At 40.4% G+C, this 20,788-nt stretch overlaps 1 protein-coding gene across 1 annotated transcript; it reads left to right on the top strand.

Annotated features, from left to right (window-relative positions):
* The first annotated feature begins 9,313 nt into the window (after positions 1-9,313).
* cep55l (centrosomal protein 55 like) lies at positions 9,314-20,445 on the top strand. Its single transcript, XM_086194565.1, has 12 exons — positions 9,314-9,478; positions 10,094-10,292; positions 10,417-10,524; positions 11,494-11,649; positions 15,492-15,545; positions 15,909-16,053; positions 16,428-16,555; positions 16,767-16,960; positions 17,779-17,902; positions 17,985-18,056; positions 18,283-18,408; positions 18,640-20,445. Exons 2-12 carry the CDS (start codon positions 10,119-10,121, stop codon positions 18,850-18,852), a joined length of 1,494 nt encoding a protein of 497 aa, XP_086050691.1. The 5' UTR covers positions 9,314-9,478; positions 10,094-10,118; the 3' UTR covers positions 18,853-20,445.
* The last annotated feature ends 343 nt before the right edge of the window (positions 20,446-20,788 follow it).

Genomic DNA, 20,788 nt, shown 5'->3' with positions numbered 1-20,788 from the left:
AGGAAGGTTTGTTATAAAGCAGCAGCAAATGAAAAGTTCACCTTTTATGGGATTAGGAATGACTCACCTCAGAGAGTGAATTGTGAAAAAGTGATGTAACATGGAGATGAATGGAAATCTCATGGCTATTTTTTTTCCACTGTAGAGGAATACTTTTTCAAAGTATAATATTTGGCATTTTGTCATATTTCAAGGTATTCACATCCTGTCTGTGTTACTGAGGAGTGTGATTGTGTTTGCAGTAACTTCTCATTAGCCAACATGAGCCAGTTGTGCCAAAGTGAACTATTTTTTTCTGACTGCAGACTGGACTGCTGCTCACACACACACGCCACTCAGCTGATTCTCAGCCTCACATTTGCGGCTCATTAGACATTCTGGAGAGCCGCTGAACAGCAGACAAGACATTAACTGGATCTTGACCCATTTATGGACAGCACTGCACAAAGTCAATTTTTATTGGGTGAGTCAGTACACACAGAAGAGTTGTTGAGTACGTGAGAATGTTTCTTTATTCTTGAACGAGAAAAAACAACAACATATTTTCATATGAAGTAGTAACAGTTAATTCAACGTCAGAAAGAGATTAGAAAGACAGGTCAACTTTTTGGGAAATGCACTCATTTGCGGTCGTCTCCAGAGTCAGACGAGAAAATTAACACCCCTCTCACTCCTGCATGAATTAGGGGGCTGAGACCACTTGACTGTTGTTAGCTTAGCACAGTGAATGGTACTGGATGGGCAGGTTAGCATACATCAAAAGGCATTAATTACACTTTTCTATAATGGTCTTTGCCTCCTTTAACATTACTACAAATATGCATAAAATTCATTGTGCAATAACATTTCAAAATTAGATGTTATTTTACTTTTTGAATCAGGAACAATGCTGGAACTACTTTCCTGTGCTGGGCGTAGTGATTTCACGCAGGTCCTCAAATGCTGCATTGTTTTCAGCCCCAAAAAAAAAAAAAATGTTACTTGACGACTTGAAGAATAACTCCTAACCATGGCCGACTTATTAAAGAGGATGAGGATGATTACTTATGGAAAAAACAAGATACAAAAGCTTATCTAGCCCATGTCTTTTGCTAACACTTCCCCTCCATTATCATTCATTATGCTAAGCTAACTGGCAGTCAGCTGGTCTCTGTGGGTCACAGTTCCCTACCGCACTCACAGAGGAGAGAAGGGTATCAGTCCTTTTGTCCGACTCTGGAAAGGAGGGTAAAAAAAACCTCAAAAGGTTGTTGAGTTCCATTAAAATGTTTTTGAAAACAAACGAGAGATGTCAAGCCCCAAAAAATAATTTCATTTCTCTGTGAATGATGTTAATAAGACATATAAAAGACAGGTTTTGGTTCGTTAAAATTTTTATTTTGAAGGCTACAAAACATTAACTGTTGTCAACACAGACTTTAAAATTTGGTCGCCTGAAATCGACATTCCATCAAATGCTGTATCTCTCACAGTTAGTGGCCAGCTGGGATTGACTTTAGTTGATTCGGTCAAACCAGTATCTTACGCCACAATTCCACGACAACTGCACAAACGTCAACGTGCTGATGAAAATCCTGCTAAACTGTTATTGAGATTGTTTCCTCACCTGTTCCATCAAAAAAAAAAAAAAAAAAAAAAAAAAAAACAAGATAGCAAGGGAATAAGGTCTGGGTGAGAATTCTGATTTCATTTCATGCGTATTCGTAGTGGGATTTATGGTTTTAGTCATTTTCTAAAAATTGAAATATAAAATGATTTGGACTAAAACTCGAGACTCAAGTGTGACGACAGAGACACAATATAACTTCGTTTAATTCCTTCTCCAGTAAACTGTAATCAACTCTAAAAACCTCTTTACTTGTTTTGTTTTTTCCTGTGATAGAAGCAGAACAGTTCATTAGCCTTATCTCCAGTAAATGTGCCCACCATGGAACAGCATGGGGAAATCAAGCCTGCAATCCGTCGTAGTTGAGGCTTGGCAGGGTTCGTTTGTTCATTAATTACATTTTGTAATGAGTATTTCTGTCGAACATGATTATTACACTGATGGGATAATTGCTGTTTATTTTATGTCAACACAAAAATATCCATCCTGACCCTTTTTTTTTTATGTCATCAGTGTGGAACACTTCATCAATCTTTCAGGGTTTTTGGAAATAAGTTTTCTTTCTCCTTGAAACATAAAGGCCGGGGGAATTTGTATCCCGTCCTTAATTGATTGCAAACTCACGATCTGAGTCGCATCTCAATCTTTTTCCGCGTTCTCTCATTCCACTCCGGCTCGCTGGTGTGTGCAGCAGGTCATCACATGCATGACTGTGGTTGGTTTTGCAGAGGATGAAGAGTAATAATTTAATCATGAGACCAAGAAGGTTTGAAATAAGAGTTCACAAGTGCACCAGATGAGGTGCCCCCATGTGAAAAAGAAGGATAAACAAATGTCTTACAGGCTTCCACACACCAAAAACTACATTTCACTACATTTACAGACATAATGTGGAAGTTTAGAATATCTTTATGGTGTGAATACTACTTTGATCCTTGTGGAATTTTCTAGAAGCGCGAGAGAGCAGAGTGAGCATTTTAATGATCAGCACAAGAAAATGTTTCAGGCGTCACGGGAGGGACAAATGGAGGCAAGCGGAGGATGTGAGAACAAACAGAGGGAGGATGTGTGAGATAATGGGAGGAGATGGAAAGACAGATGACTTACCTTTTAGTTGGATTATTAGATTTTCAACTTTATAGCTATTTGTAGACACACTTCTATTTTCAAATGATGAATGCTGACTGATGTTTTTACAACTTTTAAATGTCCTGAGTGATCCACCCCTCTCTTTCGCAGCTAAAAGTGGTCCAATGTGTCCACAGAGTAGTCCTGCCAGAAATGAGATTCGATGAGATTTGTGAGACTGAACTTGAAAAGTTTTGGCCAGAAAAATCTGAACAATGAGAACAAACACACTGATCTAAAGAGTGTATGATTGTTGAATATTGTACAGAGAAGCATTACAATATTTCTCTGTCACAGTGAAGTTAGAGGACCTCAAAAGTCTCAAAACTGGATCGGTTCTGCAATGCGAAATCATTTTCAACGTTAAAAAAGCTGCACTTATAATTTTAAAACCCCGCAATTGTTTCCGCCCACTTCTAGAAATAAAACCTCTATAAACCAAGCATGGAGACCCGTTAGTCTCCATTGAAGTCTGGCGCATTTCACCACTTCGTCTTTTTATCCTTGAATCAATTCTTTTAATTAAGTTTCAGGCGAAAACCCAAGGTCACAGCGACCTTGACATTTGAACATTAAAAAAAAACAAAAACCACCCAAATCTATTCATCTCAAATTGTGACAAACGTGCCTCCAGACCAGCACGGACTCTTACAGGGTTGGAACAGTTGTGATTTTCAATCATGCAAACTCAGGATGTCAGTAGTTTAATAGCCAGGAAAGGCCGGACTGTTATTTGCATGTTGTTTTTTGGTAACAAAATTAATTTTAAGCGTTATCGTCTCACAAAGTTCCTGCCCTGTCGCAGTCATCATAGACAGTTGCATCATTATTCTTTCTGCTGCCTCTCATTCTTTCATCAGTTAGTGTGAGGACAACAATCAGACGTTCTTGCACATGTCATGTTGTTTGCATGTTTTTACTGTAATCGCGCTGCGTAATGCGCCACTTCACATTTATGGAACATTCACAGATGTTTTTCTTCTGGTTTCGCTCATGAATGCTACTGCATACCGGAAAATAATTGAGTTTTTATCTCTCAGGAATTCAATTGATTTTTTTTTTTAAATTTTAAAACCAGTTAGAAACAATTAGATAAGGACGACTAAACATCAAAAAGTTGCGTGCAGATAAAATAGCTCATAACAGACATGTGCTGTGCAATATATGTCTGAAAAGAACATGTAACACTTCCCCGCACCGTCTCCAACGCTCAGTTTAATCTTACGTCCAGACACAAATGAAAGTAGAGCGAAGTTAAAATTAAAAGCTAACACACTGCTATATTACCATTTTCTTATTTTCCCCTGTCACTTTAATCTCGGGTCATTTTGATGTCTAAGTTACGAGTATTTTCTTTTACATTTTATATTTAAATACACTTTAGAAGACCGGCAAGCAAATTCTATGATGAGAATGTAGTATTTATACCTCAATCAGCCTTTGACAGGGACAGTGTTCAGTGGTAGAATAATTATATTCTCATATTTAACCTAATTCCTTTCAGGGTCCTATGGGACATTAACCCATCCCAGCACTCAATGGGCACTAGACTGTGCAGAGACTATTATTCTGGACTGACACCTCCAGTCCCGGGAGAAATCTCGTCTCCAACCCAGCTGACCTCCTTAAGAGGAGCATCCACCGAAAACTCACATATTGCCACACAAACTTTAATTGTCTGATTATTCTCTTATATTACCGGGGGGGGGGGGGGGGGGGGGTTAAGGGACAAATTGAAAGATGGTGTGTTGCTGATGTAAACTGGGACAGAAGTGTACCTGCCACAGGTCTATGACCTAACTGGAGGCAACAGACGCCAAACCAGTCAGTGATGCTGGTCACCATGCGGTCTCCTGCCAAGTGGTGAAACTGTTTGTGCTGATGATGCAGACATGGCTCACCAGGAGATTGATCCATGAGCCAAGCTCCTGCTTGGCCCTGGCAGGGAAACCCGCAGTCAGGCTGAAGTCTGGCAGCTCTGACAATCAACAAAGAAACGGATTGTGAAAATGAAGAAAGGCTTTAATGTCTTACTGTCCAGGACAATTACAGTCTGTTTACAGGATTCACACATGTTACTTGTCACATTGGTTTCTCGCTACAATAATTAATTAGCTAGCTGGGCAAACCTGCAGGGAACAGTTTTCCAGCAACATGTCAGAAGTGGCTGGTTGCTGATCTGTTTCTCCTCGTCTCTCCGGGGAATCTGGTTCTATAGATTGCCTGTATTGCCTGCTTTGATGGTACAAGAATACAACGAGCTGGGATGGCCTTTGTCTGAGCTAACCATTACTGGCCTGTAGAGTCCACACTGCTCCTACAGACTGATGAAATCACTGCTCACGCATTCGACAGTTGCAAAGTGAAGCCAATGGCCAAGTACCTTGCATTCTAATAGCCAGCAGGGGGCGACTCCAGGTGTTGCAGAATGGACTCCGATTTTAAAATATTGAGAAAATTATTGACATCTCACATGATATTTTTTTTTCCAAGTAAACATTTTCTAATTGATTTATGGTCTCCTTTTTTGCTTCAATACCCCGTAATGGTCATTTTAGTGAAAAATACCACCTACAGTGGCTTCCTTGTGACTGACACAGTGAGCTGAGGGCGGAAAAGATGGTGACAGTCTGTATGATCAAGACTCCAAATAGAAGTCAAAGATGAGGGAGCAAGCGAGAGAGCGAGAGAGAGCGAGAGAGAGAGAGAGCATTGGAAACGATTGAATATGTTTACTTTCATCAGTCTTTTGCTTGTAGATGTTGAAAGATGAAATTATGGAACACACTGAGTGTTTGGACACTAATATAAACCCATCTGTCAAATCTAGGAGAAGTCCAAAAAGCTTCCTGACATCGATTTCATGTGAATATAGTCTTCTGTCAATCAAAAGATAGAATTTCCACTATGGGATTGAAAAAAGTACTCAAATCTAAGCTGAGCAACGTGAAGACAACTTTCCCTTCTGAAATTAGCTGCATTTGTGAATGTCAGATCTGAGTTCGCACCATTCACAATTTTCAAACACGAATTTAGATTATTTTTTCAACACAAAAAATAAAGTAGATCCTGCGATCAGCCACTTGGAGACTGACAGACTTGGAAAAGTCTGATTGTATACTCCACATATTATTGATTTACTTGCTGTACCTCAGTAAACTTTTCCCTCTGAAAGAAATGACACTTTTGACAACAAGATTGGTTGGCTTACAACCGCAACCTTCTTCTTCAGCCTGACAAAAAGTAGGAAATTATAGAGGAAAATTAATAAAATCGCGAGAACTCTAGCATGAATACGCCTCTAGACTCCACAGAAAACAATTGTTGCTTTTATACCCAACAGATCTCAAACTGAAAATCATAGAAACATGTTTAATTTTCTATTCTGCAGGCAAAACGGAAATTCAAGAAAACTGTTTGGCCTACGCTAGGATCCCGACTATGGTACCAAATTAATAGGCGAGTATAACCTTGAAATACAGCGTTTTGTAATGAGGGACTCTGGGAACCGTTTAATGACTTCATAAATTCTATGAAAGTTTCAACTAGAGGAAAATACCAGGTACTTCAAGAATGAAAGTACGGCTAAACTCCGAATGTAACTTTTTTATATACAGCCTTATCTTTGATTTACCAACATAGTTATATGTCTTATGTTGACTTTGACTCTAAATGCAAATAAGATGAGTACGCGTTTCTGAAGTTTCAGTGTGGAATCAAATCTTAATGTAAAACCTGATGAAAAACCAATAGCGAATTTTTTCTTCTATTTGCAAAGCTTCCACATACCTTGAATTCTCCTTGTTACTCCTGTATCCACTCAACAAACATAAATAAATTGAGGTTATGCCTTCAGGACAGACATTTGGTGTAAAAATACATTACATCTTCTGTCCAGTTTGGAGTTATTTATAAGCTTAAATGTCCCTGTGGTTGAATGTGGTGCGTGTGTGTGTGTGTGTGTGTGTGTGTGTGTGTGTGTGTGTGTGTGTGTGTGTTTGTGATGACAACTTATAAAAACACAAATCCCACATCACAAAAAAGAAGCAGAAAAGAAGACAAACTCTTGTTTTCAGCTTCAGTGAAATATTTTAGAAGCCAAACGATGCTGTGTCTAGCAATGGTGGATCAATGTGTACTTTTTGGGGGTTTTCTTTTTTTATTTAGCATCTGAAGCCAATATGCATAGAGTAGGGAGGTCAATATATGATGTTGTTGTATCTTATTAAAACTAATTCAATAACAACAAAAGAGACAATTAAATGCTGGATTTAAGTGAAAATTTATATTGTTTTTTTATGCATCAGTTAAACACACGTGATACATCCATCCTCTACTGCTTATCCTGTTAAGAGTCCCGGGTGTGCTGGAGCCTATCCCAGCTGTCTTTGGGTCACCAGTCCATCACAGGGCCAACACATAGAGACAGACAACCATTCACACTCACAGTCACACCCACGGTCAATTTAGAGTATCAATCAGCCTCGTCCCCTCTTGATGTCTTTGGACTGTGGGAGGAAGCTGGAGTACCAGAGAGAACCCACACAGGAACAGGGAGAACATGGAGACTCACACAGAAAGATCCCGTGCCCGAGCCGGGACTCGAACCTGGAACCTTCTTGCTGTGAGGCAACAGTGAGGCAACACCACCATGCCGCTCAAACACAGGTGATCAAAATCTTAAACTTTACAAAAAATGAATGGAAAAAATAAAATAAAAATTTCCCATGACAGAAATTATCTGCAGAAGCAATGTCATTGCACATCTTTTGTTATTTGGCCTCGTGACTGCAGGCATTGGTCAAAGCCGATTATGTAAAGTCAAGTCAAGTCAAGTCACTTTTATTTGTTTAGCGCCAAATCACAACAAAAGTTATCTTATGACACTTTACAGGTAGAGCAGGTCTAGTACCACACTCCTTCAATGAATTTACACCCAACAATTCTCCATCAGCAAGCACATCCTGCAACAGTGGCGACAAAAACCTTCCTTTGAACAGGCAGGAACGTCGAGCAGATCCAGGCTCAATGGGGACGGCCTTCTGCTTTGACCTGTTGGGGGGGAAGGAGAGCAGGAGAGCGGGGCAGAGACAAAGACAGATAATGGAGGAAGACAGATATGCAGAAGGAAAGAGTGGGACAGAGATAAAGAGAGAGAGAAAGAGAGAGAGAGTAAACATGCCAGATTAATCAGTTTATCATCTGCAGCCTTGATTTTTCAATGCTGAAAGTGAGTTGGCAATCTGCATTCACTGCTGCTTTAGAAAGACAGTAATTATTAATTTTCCTCACAATGACTCTCATATTCTATGAATTGCTGGACAGTTTTGATAAATGAATTTGTTATTGGGTTCAATTTTATACCATAAAAATAATGCTGATTTATTGGAAAGATTGTCTGCATCGAAGAAATCTAACATGGGCAGCAGAATGTTCTGGTCTAAAAATGTAGAGAACTACAGGAATTTTGGGGCAAGTACTTAAATTGGAGGGTAAAGAAATATTTGATAAATGATCAACTGGCCAATATTCCTTATGCATGTTTGTGTTATTAAGAGAGAGCGAGAAAGAGAATGAGAGAGAGCGCTGCATATACATAAAGACACATTTTTCACAATTATTTCTCAAATAGAGTTCAAACATTTGTGATTAAGACATGTGTCAGAGTCCCACTATAACAACACATATGTTACTGTTCAAAGTGCAGCACTCGAGCACAGCGCCCACGACCGGACAAACAATGCAAGGATGTCAATTAGTAATTAAAACAAGCCACTTCGCCTTTACTTTAAATGTTTTCACTTCAGCTAATATCAGATTATATGAAAATATAGGCCAGATTATCACTATCAACGAGCAGCTGATTAATGGGACAAGCCCTGGTCAACACCAACATGTCTGAGATTAGCTATTAGATGATTATATCAGCCATACAATTTATCAGTCAGGCTCTAGTTTGGATTAAAACAAATACTAAATTTGAGCTATTTGGTGCATCTAAACAAACAAGCAAGTCAATAAAAGTAATGCCCTCCCAAAACTTCATTTTGTCGTCATAAAGTATTGTAAATCAGGCTTTGTGTGTTATTTCCTGTTGTATTAGTGTAACCATTACTGTTGCAGACCGGGAGACGATCCTGACTAACGTCCTAATAATAGCAGACAGGCACTTGCAGTCAAACAGTTTCCAGGCAGAACAATTGCAACAAATGTCAGTCAGATTTTGGTTTATGAAGAGATCTCAACAGGGACGCCTGAAAAAGACTGGGGGTTAAAACCGGTCATGGCCATGGAAGTATCATCTATATAACATAATATTTCAGGCACATGTCAAACCAGTCTGAGGGGGCAGGACACCGCACCTCCGTTCGTGTGCTTCATACATTAACAGGCAGCCCGTCACTCCGGACCAGCACGGTATTTCACAGCGAAGTAGGAAGAATAGCGACTTGCTAACTTATTTGAAAAGTTAAATAATCCAGTGTGAACGCTACCGTGCGTTAATATTATCAATACTACACAAACAAGTTTTTTAAAATCGCGTTTATACGTATCACACCGTCGGATTTTGCATGCTGGGAGACACCCCGGAGCATTAAACAAACGCACACCCAGTGAACCTCACGGACATGACGTCACAGCGCTCCTATTCAAACTTTCAGGAAACAAAAGCGCCTGGTCGCAAAACGGTCTCCTTCCCTCTAACAAGTCAGGTTTACAACCAATCTTCACTTCTCTTCCTCTGTGAGTGTTAAAAGTTTAATATTTTTTATCTATTAATCCTCTTTGTTTTCGTGACGTTGTTTCAAAGAGTTTGGCTGGGAATTGTTACGTTAGATGATGTTAGGCAGCAGGTGCAAGCTAACTTCAGTTTCCTGTATGATGTTGGTGAAATGTCAAGGATTTATTGTGGGCCACGGTTCTCTGTTTAATAGACCTCTTTCTTTTACTTTTCTTCCTTTTTTTCCGAAATTAATTGGAAAATGTACGTGACGGTTGTATGATGATGAAATGAAAACAAACGTGACCATTATCTTTTTAAAAAGATATTTTTGAGCAAATATTAAACCTAATCAGTATCTAGATTTCTTAACATATTTCAGTGTTGTGTTTCTGTGCACAATTGTAGCTTAAGCTTCTGTATTTTCATTTACTGGAGAAACATCCTTGTGTGCCACCGTTTTAGGAGTACATTTGTTGAATTTAGACCATGGTTAAAAAAAGACTCAGTTTAGTAACATCATTTGCCTTTCGCTTTATGATCTGTATTAACCATCCTTTGGTTTGTATTTGCACAATTCAATTTGTGTGATATTTCTACAAGATATTCAAACAACCTGCTACCTTGTCTCCCTTTAGTAATCGTCCACCCTAAAAAGCAGCTATGACGTCTAACATCGCCTCCAAGTTGGGTTTCAAATCCAGCAGCTCTGCCTCCAGGGCTGAGGCGGAGCTGGAGAGAGTCAGGAAGGAGAACGCTCACCTCAGGACAAAAATTGACGAACTGGCCAAACGACACATCCGACCACCTGACTCAGACAAAAGCAAGCTGCTGGAGGTATTAAGCTTTTGTCAGCGCTGACTAACTACACAGTGGTCCTGCGTGTCTGTCCCTCTCTCTCTCTTTGGGCTGTTTTTTTTTCTTTAGTAATGCACATTTATTCATGCTGTGATGATTTCAGAGGATTCTTTCACTGGAAACGCTGCGAGAGAGAAACAACCAACAGTTGCTGGTCAAAGAGCAAGAGCTTGAAACGATGAGGCAGCAGCTGTCGGCGAGAGGGGGAGAGGTATGGATGGTTTCTTTATGGCACATATCTCCAGAATGATGTCATTTACCGGAGATGAATTTACATATATCATCACATGGACGGGGAGATCGGACACCCTCAGGCAGCAGCTATGTCTTTGTGAGCTCTCCTGGACTTGTGAAGTTTAGTTGCACTTTTGGCATTGTAGCACTGGCATATGTATTGCTGGCAGCAGGCAACTGTCAGAAGGGAAGAAGAAGAAGAAAGAAGGAAGAGAAAAAACACACACTCGAATTCCTCTTAGCTGCCACAAAACAGTTGGGGGGAGGGAAATAGTTTCTATCCCACTCTGACAGCAGCTCAGCTAAGTGAAGTTTAGACAACCCAAAAAAAAAAAAAAAAACCCTGAAAAACAACACATGGTCTTTATGCTGCTCACTTGATATTTATAAACCAAATATCTTTCATGGTGGTGAGTCTTTGTGCATATCAGCATTCACGACTGTTTATGACGCTGCTGTAGAGAGTGGCGCTGTGTTTGAGGAGTCTGAAATCTCCTCTCCATTGTTGCAGAGATTATTTTTTAATTTAGGCTAGTCAGAACGGCGTCAGCTCGGAGATGGCTTGGTGGTAAATGGAATATCAGCTCTTTGTTTTCTACACTATTGTGACTGTAATAATGTGGTTTCTTTCTGTCCTTGTCAAAAACAGAGCTGCCTGGTGGGCAAAATTGAGCAGACTGCCAGTCCTTTTAATGTCTTTGTGTGTGTGTGTTTTTATTTATTTATATATATATATATATATATATATATATATATATATATATATATATATATATATATATATATATATATATATATATATATATATATATATATATATATATATATATATATATATATATATATATATATAAATAAATAAATAAAATATAAAACTGCATGGGAAAAAGTCAACTCAATTTAATTAAAGGTTGTTGTTGTTATCATTTCATATTGTGTCATTCAGGTGGTGGCGTCGCTGCAGGCCCAGCTGGAGCAGAGGAAGAAAGATGTGGAGCAGAGAGACACCATGTTCCAGAACTTGTCACACGACACGGAGAACCTAAAAACCAAGCTGGCCAGTGTCTCTGCCCGCTGCCAGTCCCTGGAAACACAGGTGGTGGTAGGTTGACCATCTTTGCAGCGACTGTACTTCATGATCTCATGAGTTTTGGGAAAATTTGGTAGCACCATTAGTTTTTCTCACTGAGTATCCTGTGTGGCGCTTGCTATTGTGGTCTTTGAGGTAGAGGTGTGTCTTGGCAGGGACTTGTGATACCGTACATATCACGATATCCCCATATGTTGCTGTATCCTACATAATTCACTGAAAAATAGAGCTGAAGATACAAGTTGCTGCATATATGTACATCAGATGTAAAACACCCGCTTCAAGTTTCCAGAAGTTTCAAGTTTCTCCGCCATGTTGGCTTCTGTCCGGCCACTTCCTTGACTTTCTCACTCGCTGCTACAGGAAATGGCATCCAGCGTAATAGCTGTACTGCCACACCTACCACAAGCAGAGCTGCAGGGTCATGTTGTACTTACCTTCTGCCTAAAACCTTCGTTTTTAATTATTTTTTTATCTGTATTAAGAGCTGGAATATCATGAATATAGAGTTGATAATTTATGTCGGCCAGCCCAGAGGTTACCATCGCTCTGAGCTCCCTCAGCTAAAAGCCTTTGAGATATTTACTCTACATTAGATTCTGAATGATTTCCCAACAAAACCTCTTTTGTTGTTTTTGCCTCATGATTTCGTCGTCGCTCCTACCACCTTCACGTTTCCTGTTTCGTTCTGCTCGATGACAGTAAACGGTCGCAGCAACATCAGATTCAGAGAACCTTGTCGTCTGTTGATGTGGCTCGGACCATTTAACATACTACAAACAAACGCCACTTTGACTAAAAACATCAGGTACTCAGTCGCCTAGCCACTTGTTAGCAACCATTGTTGTCAGACACAGAAACACATGGAAATTTACAAGCGTTGTGCTTACTCGTGTATTTTATTCTGTAGTTCAAAACGGTTAAATATCCCAAACTAGTGTGATGCCCTGGTCTCATTCCAGGAGCTGGACGTTCAACAATGCTTTCTTATTACCGATTTACACCACGTTTTTGAGCCAACTTGATTGCTACCGTTTCATAGTTCCCTGTGTTACTTTGATGGATATTTTTAAGATTTAATATCACACTGTTGCCAACCAAAACATAAAAAAATGGATAATTTTTTTTCAGAATCCCGAGGTTACATTTCTGTGGCATCACCGATGAACAGAGTGGCATTACCTTTCTGCTGATGACATTTGAAAGGCTGATGCAGTTTTGCTGTCTCCTGCCTGCAGCTCTTAACGCTACTGATGCAGTAGATGTATTATTTAAAAAGTAATTTGACTAAATCAAATGGCATTTTGGTGAGTAATTTTCTAGAGTTCCAGTTCGGCTTAATGAAATGTCCTTTTAAAGAACAAAGTATATGCATAACGTAATCACTGGTCTGTTTTCCCACTGCTGTCTGTTTGGATTAGTTGCTTCTGCACCTGAGATTTACATAATGTTCACATCAGTGACTCTTAATGGATGCAAGAGAAAACAGATGCAAGTGCAGTAGCTCATGTGGCCACTAGGTGACACTGCGTGACCTTTGTTTACCTCGCTAGTTGGATGACATAATCTCCACTCAGTAGCGCGGCTCAAAAAAGTGACATGTGCTCATGCTGTTATTCACTTCATAAATAACAGGGAATTCCAAGGTTTGCTCAACATGTTCTACGTCATCCCCAAAAGCATCAGTGCAGTGTTGTTATTTTTTTGTTTGTTTGGTTTTTTTTTGTTGCCATTCTGTTACCTCAGACTTTGTGAGATCTTATTCCCTATGAAAAGGCTGCACTTTGTACTGGTCAGCCTTTTTGATGTTTGCGAGCACAGCATGGCCTTGCTACACAGCTACTGTAAGAGAGCAGTCACTCAGGTTCTTCCACGCGGCTGAAGAGACTTAGATGGCAAAACCGCAAGTAACTCCGAGAAAACCCTACCTTCCTTTATTGACGTAAATAAATCTGTTTTTGTCTGCTGCTGCTGCTGCTGCTGCTGCTGCTCCTGAAATTAATTCAAACTTCTTGCTGAGAAAACACATTATCTTCCTGATTGCCATACCTAATTATCCAGGAGTTAGTTTTTCCCTCCTGATTTTCTTCATCATGTACTCGCCTGTCAGTCCCAGAGATTCAAGGCCCCATTATCAGTGATGTGTCTGAAAGATTGAAACCGAGCAAACAAAGATGTATTCTCCAGAGTTGCATTGTGTTTGTCGATTTGTGGCTGGAGTCAAAAGGATTAGAGAATTTGGAGAAAATGAAGTGGGAAGTTTTGTTCAGTTGTTTACAAACGTACCCAGGATGCCGTAGAAGTGTTAGGAAGTTCATCTATGCGCTGGATAGAGAGAAATGGTACATTTGTTGACCTCTACTTGTATGTGTTATGATTTTCATGGGATGCACGCAAGCTCCCGGGCTCTTGATTCAGCTCCAGTACTAGAACTAATCTGCCCAGCAGACGACCACCCTTTCCCTCATCCTTCCTGCGTTCACAGAAGCTATTAGTTGGCTTAGCGTATGGTCATGTGTTTTAAATCCATCTGGAAAAAGTTGACGAGCTCATGATGCTTGTCTGGTAGAGGCTCACACAGCCTTAGCTCAGAGATGATCGTTTCAATGCTTTAGGTTTTGACGGCGCCGCGAAGGGTTTGACGAGGCTTAGACATCAGGTGGGATCAGACATGGTGACCTCGGGGTGAGAGAGTCAGAATCATGAGCTAGATGACAGTCCTCGAGGGATGGACGTCGGGGATTTAGCCTCAGAGACAAATCGCACAGAGATGGCGATGGGTATCAAACGGATGGTTTTATGTAACTGACTGAATAGCTTGGACAAAAGAACAAAAGCCGCTTGCTCAAGCAGTAGGTTTCCATGTTGCAGTTGTATTTTTTTCAATGTTTTGAGTAGATAAATGCCAATGTGTAGATGCATGAACTAAAGACTTGAAACTGACAAATCAGAATAAACCATTTTGGTAAATAGGTTTATACGGTCTTGTTTTTAAATGTTTGAAAATGCCAATCCAAAAATGCTCTTTCAGAAACAAGACTCAAAGTTATTTGAAAGATACCAAGCCCTGCACATTTATGAGTTCATGTATTTATTCCCCTCAAATTTTTTTTTTAAATTAAAAAAATAAATGTTTAAAACAAGCCTCTGAGTGATTTAGATCCTGTAGCAAATTTGATGTTTTTACAATTTTGAGATCTTGACCAGAAAAGAGAAGGCAGCAAAACTCCATCCATCCATTTTCTTCCGCTTATCCTGTTCTGGGTCATGGGGGGCTGGAGTCTATCCCAGCAGCCTTGGGTTGAGAGGTTGGGTTCACCCTGGACAGGTCACCAGTCCATCACAGGGCCAACACATAGAGACAGACAAACATTCACACTCACAGTCACACCTACAGTCAATTTAGAGTATCACTCAGCCTCGTCCTCTCTTGATGTCTTTGGACTGTGGGAGGAAGCTGGAGTACCAGAGAGAACCCATGCAGGAACAGGGAGAACATGGAGATGCTAACCACTGCACCACCGTGCAGTAAAACTCATTGAGTACAAAATGATCTGGAGGGTCGTTCTTTAATATCGGCTTCAGTTTGCCTGAGTTGTTGGGCAGCACTTTATACTTTACTTTTATACTTTACACAAATGGAACCTGGACAAAAACCCTTCAGGTGATACACTCTGATTTAGCCAGAGTTCTTTTTAAATTTACTTTTTTCAGAAAAACTATGCAGAGTCACGAACCAAATATTGCTTCTTTTTTTTCCTAAATACTGCACTACAGACTTACTTATCAAACTGTTTACTTCTCAGATATACGGATGTATGTACTTATATTGCAAACATGTGTGTTCTCATTAGAATGGACAGGTACCGCCTGCAGACTTGGCACTGGTACAGGATCAGCTGAGAGATGTGAGTCCAGAAGTGTGTTTGTGTGTGTGTGTGTGTGTGTGTGTGTGTGTGTGTGTGTTTTTACACTCTATATCTTCTTAATGTTTGAAAATACTGAGTCATTGTGGGAATCTCTCATATTTTCTACACTCCAGTTTTGAGGAGAATGACAACATGTAACCAATGTGTGATGTGATGTGTCAATTATTCTTTATTTCCAAAAGTACCTCATTATACAGCAGATATCCATGAATAGAAGTGGCTTTATTTCTTCCTCTAAATCACTGTCTCTCTTTGTCAAGAAAATGGTCTTTTTTTTTTAAAATAAAAGTCAGACTGAAGCCAACGTGGTGTGTTCGTGTGTCTTGTGCGTGTCGTCTCCAGGCTCTCGAGAAGAACCAGCAATGGCTGGTATACGACCAGCAGCGAGAGGCCTACGTTCAGTCCATCCTGGCCCGCACACACGAGCTGGAGCAGCAGCTGAACCAGGCCAAGCAGCAGCCCACCAAAGAAGACAGCAGCCCAGACGGTGAGACAGAAAACGTCAAAGGAACTTAATACTTATTCCATGACAACAGGTGTGTCCTAAGTAGAGTAACGACTACCCACTGCATTTTGGGGTAGATGAAAGGTAACTGGTTGTGATTTGTAACTGAAACAAAGGAGGGATTGCGCAGTTAAAGTCAGGTCTTAGTTTTTATCCTCAACATTAAACAAAAAAACACAACAGGCTTAACGTGAATAAGGAGATGAGAAAAGATTACTCTATAATAATCCTAGGGGTATTAGCAGCAACAGCAGCATTGAGGATTATGTTTTGTTTTTTTTACTGCAACAAAATCCTTAAATGAGCCTCTGAATTTCCCGCGCTACACTTTTTATCTCCTGGTGCCGTCTCGGCAGGTCCGGGGAAGGAAGCTCAGTTGAAGAGCCACTACGACCAGCTGATGATGGGTGTACAGAAAGACTTGGAGAACCAGAAAGATCAGCTTACTAGAACTCAACAGGAGCTCCACATGCAGAAGGAACAGGTCAGTATTAAACGGATTGAATTTAATCTACTTATTATTTATTTCCTGAGGCATTGGAAAGCTTTTCATTTCTAACCAAGGTACAAATTTGATCGTACTGCGTGTGAAGCAAATCTACCAATTAAACTCCTTCATCTCTTAAATTCAGGCTGCAGAACTCCTGCGGACGGCTGCTATTTACATTATTAATAACTTGGCTGTCACTCTGTAGACCTTCAAAACTCAGACGGAGTTGCAGTCTCAGCTTGAGCAGGTCAGCAGGCTCCAGGAGGAGATGTCAGCGCTGCAGCGGAAATACGAGGACAAGTGCAGCGAGCTGTCATCCTCCATGAGGAAATACCAGGAGAAAAGCAAAACGTTGGAGGAGACAAAAATGCTGCTACAGGCGGAGCGACTGAACAGCAGGTACAGCAACTCTGCTCTTGTTGAGGAGATCAAATATAAGTCTCCAAAAGTCTTGAAAGTTTGGAACATGCTGAAGTTTAACGGTTGCGTCATCAAGGTCGGGACTTTAATCATTATCTCCTGGTCAAACTTGGTATGCGTTTGATGGTCATTATCAATGTACATTAAAGGTCAACTGCTGGTAAACAATCTAACACCACATTGTCTGCTGTGCCTGTTAAAGTCTTCTGTAATAATTCTGTAAATGTCAGCACAGTAACAACTTAGATGTGGGGATGATTAAGGCTTTGAGGGTCTTGAAGTACCTTGGAAGTGCCCTAATTCCACTCTTTAAAAACTCCACAACCATACGTGCACAGCTGCCTTGAAGAGAAGCTTCATCCGAAAAGTCCAAATGGTCTTTAAAATACTCGCCAGCTGGACACGTTTGATTGTAGCTCCAATCAATGTGTGTGCGGAGTTCCAAGCAAGAGGCCCGATGAAGAAGATACGGATTAAACCGGATGATGAGAGTTTATAAAAGGATTTTTTTTTTTTTTTTGGAGAGTTTTCTGTTTGTGAGTAGCTGGTGTCGGTTAGCTTCAAACAAAAAAATGGTAAATGGTTATGAAGAAAACTGCACAAATTACTGATCATTTTTTGAACGGTGAATTTCTCAGCTCAAACATGCAAACCTTGATATAGCATAAAACACTTGTGCAGTACCGAATAACGATGTTTTATTAAATGAGATGAATGGCAGTCTTGGCTGCGCACACACACACACACACACACACACACACACGCAGTAGAATGAAATGATTGAACGTTGCACCCAGGCATGCCGTGAGCGAGGAGAGGCAGGTGTCTTCTGAGCGAGCCGACAGGATGAGAGCTGAACTGGAGAGTGTGGACGTCAGGCTGGAGGAGGAGAGAAAGAGATCCGCTGAGCTCCTGCTGCAGGTGACGGACGCCATCTTCACAAGTGTGGAGCAAAAGATGAATCCATGTTTGAATAAAACTCGAATGTCTGATAAATTCGCAGGTCAACATGCTGCAGAAGTCCCTGCTGAGCCAAAATGAAGAACAGAGGAGAATCGCAGCACTGGAGCAGCAGGTAACTGGTGTTCTCCAGAAAGTTCTCCAGCTTCTCATGAAGTGCAGGGATCAGTAGCCAGTTGTTTCTATCACTTGTTCACAAGGGAAGGCAGAAGGTCACTCTTAATCGTGTCTTCAGCACTGAAGAACGTGCACTGATCTCTGTCCTGTGGGTTTGAATCCCACTGAGTTCATGGGTCTCTCTCTCTCTCTCTCTCCTCAACATATTTTCTGGCTCGTCTCAGATCCAACTGTCATCCAAGGACTTTGAAAATGAAAAGATTGATCGCCAAAGCATGCAGCACCAATTACATAAGGTGTTGAAGGAGCTTCGCAAGGCCCGTGACCAGATTGCTAAACTGGAGTCTGCTGTAAGGCTTCACTGTGCACATCACAAAACCACATGCTCTGTAATTAATCTGGCCTGAAATCACTTTCTGATATTCTTCCCTTAAAAATAACAACTCTGCCCGACTGGAGGATGCGCTGCAAAGATTCTTGTGGTTTAAGGTCACTATATGTAATTATTTCATGTAATTGTTTCTTCTTCTTTTTTAAAGTAAGGTTGTTGTTTTTGTTTTGTTTTTTGTCTTGTATTTCAGAAACAGCCGAGCAGCCGTTTCTCTGAGCCCAGCTCCTACAGCAGGCTGGAGTTAGAGCGTCTGACGATTGAGGACCCCCCTCACCTCACATCCCCCTCCAAAGTTACCAACCTCCTGGACGAAAGTTTCCTCGAGTGCCCAAAATGCCGGACCCCGTACCCCACCAGCCGCCACAGGGAGCTGCTGGCTCACATCGACTACTGCTTAGCCTGAGCTGCTACAATAGTGGAACCTGAACCTGGGAACGAACCCCCTCACCGCACACGCCCGCGCGCGCGCACACACACACACACATCATTGTTTACGTCACAATTAGACATATTAGACAGGTTAGAAGTTCACAAACGGCTAACTTATCAAACACTTGAGATCAGTGATTACTATAAATACTGAAATACATTCATTAATGGGTTATTGTATTGGAGTTTGTTTGGTTTTTTTTTCACTCCATAATCTCAATGGTTCTTTTGTCTATTTACACAGTTTGAGACCCAACAACGTCTGAGTTAATACACAAGTAAAGTTTAGAATTTAAAAAGACTTTTTTTTTAAAAAATGGGTATCCAAGGACACTCCGGAAATCCTGCAGAAGTCCAAGTCAACGTAAACCTTCAATATCTGCAAGTTGTTGTTTGTTTTTTTTTAAGATACATGATTATTCAGTTTACACTTAAATTGCTTTCGTGTTGAAGTAACTTAAAAGATTGTTAAACCAAATACTGATCTATTTTATTGGGAAAGGAACCTCAATCATGCATCCAAGTGTTAATTTTTGCTCCTCCTGCTCCATCTTTTGCATTTTATAAAGCTCTTATTGAAATGTTTTCATTTTTGTGTGAATTTGATGAAAGTATTTATTCTTGGGTTATTCTTTTTTTTTTTTTCTTTAGGCAATGAAAGCTTTTATTTTTCTTGGGTAAATAGAAGCAATGATTATGTGTTGCTGTTTGACGCTCGGCGTCTATTTGTCTGTCATCAGGGGAACACGCCTTATTGTATTGAGCATAAATGTTTACCAAACAGCCTAATACGATCTGTTGACTTATTAAAACAAAAAACTGCTGTAAATGTACTGTTTTTCCATTCCTACCTAATCAATACCATTCAGTTTTACATACTGTTTTCCTCAGCGTGTGTTGTATCCATGGCTTATTTGCATAGTTCTGAAGAAAGTAATCTGTAGTCATTTGTCTTTTGGAAAAAAGGAAATAATGTGGCTGAATGTCTTCTTGATTACCTTCCTAGTGCTAACCAGACTTTCCTAGGAGTGTCCGAAGGAGGTCAGACTGGCTCCCGGAATCCAACCACATAGTTGCCTCGAAGTCAACCGCGCCTCAAACGTTCCCCGTTGGGAGTTTCGGGGTGGTCACATGGAGCTAGGTTGTCTGCATCTTCTGTTCTTCCTCGCTTGCATCTCCACCATGACTTCTCAAACTCGCAGCCCTGTGAGGCTGGAATGACATTGCATGAGTTAATTCCTTGTACTAGACTATTTAAGGCAGTGGATTAGCGATGGTCCTCTCGGTGGAAGGGGAAAAGGGGTTAAGGTGTCTTTATTCCTGCCGCCACAGCAATGTGACTAAGTGGACTTGAGGTGGACACCGGCATATTTTATAGTGTTTTTTTTTTTTACTTAAATATGTGTCAGAATCCCATTGTTTTTAGCTGTTGTGCTGTTTTTCAGCTATTTTTAATTGGAATCATATGCTCCACAGTTTTGCTTTGTTTTTTGTTTTTTTTGTTCCATCCATACACTGTACTGTACAAAGTGTGCAATAAAAATGTGCTTTTACTTCTCTGGTTTCATCAGCTTGTAATGTTGCAAAACATTCAGCGGAATTTAATAAAACGTAACTAAATGATACCAGCTGCTTTATTGCGTTTGTGTGAATCTTTGTGCAGTTCGTCGCTGACATCGATACTAAACAGATTTGGACGTCGCCGCTCTTATTCCTTTCTCTCTGATGTTCCTCTCGGGATAAATCGACGTTCTCACACTGAATCTGTTGTGACCCATTAGATGTTGTGACAGATGAACTCTCAGAGAAGACAAAACTGTTTTGTAAGAAGTAGGAGAAGAATACATTTTAAGTGTTGTTTGCCTAAATTGCTGGAGGTTCATTCTCCCACTCTTGTTTTTGTGAGGCTT

The sequence above is a fragment of the Aulostomus chinensis genome, chromosome 23, assembly GCF_037954235.1.
Source record: "Aulostomus chinensis isolate RoL2024-O1b breed Wild chromosome 23, RoL_Achi_v1.0, whole genome shotgun sequence".
Lineage (NCBI taxonomy): Eukaryota > Metazoa > Chordata > Actinopteri > Syngnathiformes > Aulostomidae > Aulostomus > Aulostomus chinensis.
Note: the sequence above shows the minus strand (reverse complement) of the source record. Positions and strands in the feature narration are given on the sequence as shown.

Bases quoted from the DNA above. Each gene is read 5' to 3' on its own strand.
- cep55l (XM_086194565.1), top strand. From the start codon at position 10,119: ATGACGTCTAACATCGCCTCCAAGTTGGGTTTCAAATCCAGCAGCTCT. The intron at 16,961-17,778 runs GTACAGCAACTC...CGTTGCACCCAG, and splicing joins GCGGAGCGACTGAACAGCAG to GCATGCCGTGAGCGAGGAGA. The intron at 18,057-18,282 runs GTAACTGGTGTT...GGCTCGTCTCAG, and splicing joins TCGCAGCACTGGAGCAGCAG to ATCCAACTGTCATCCAAGGA.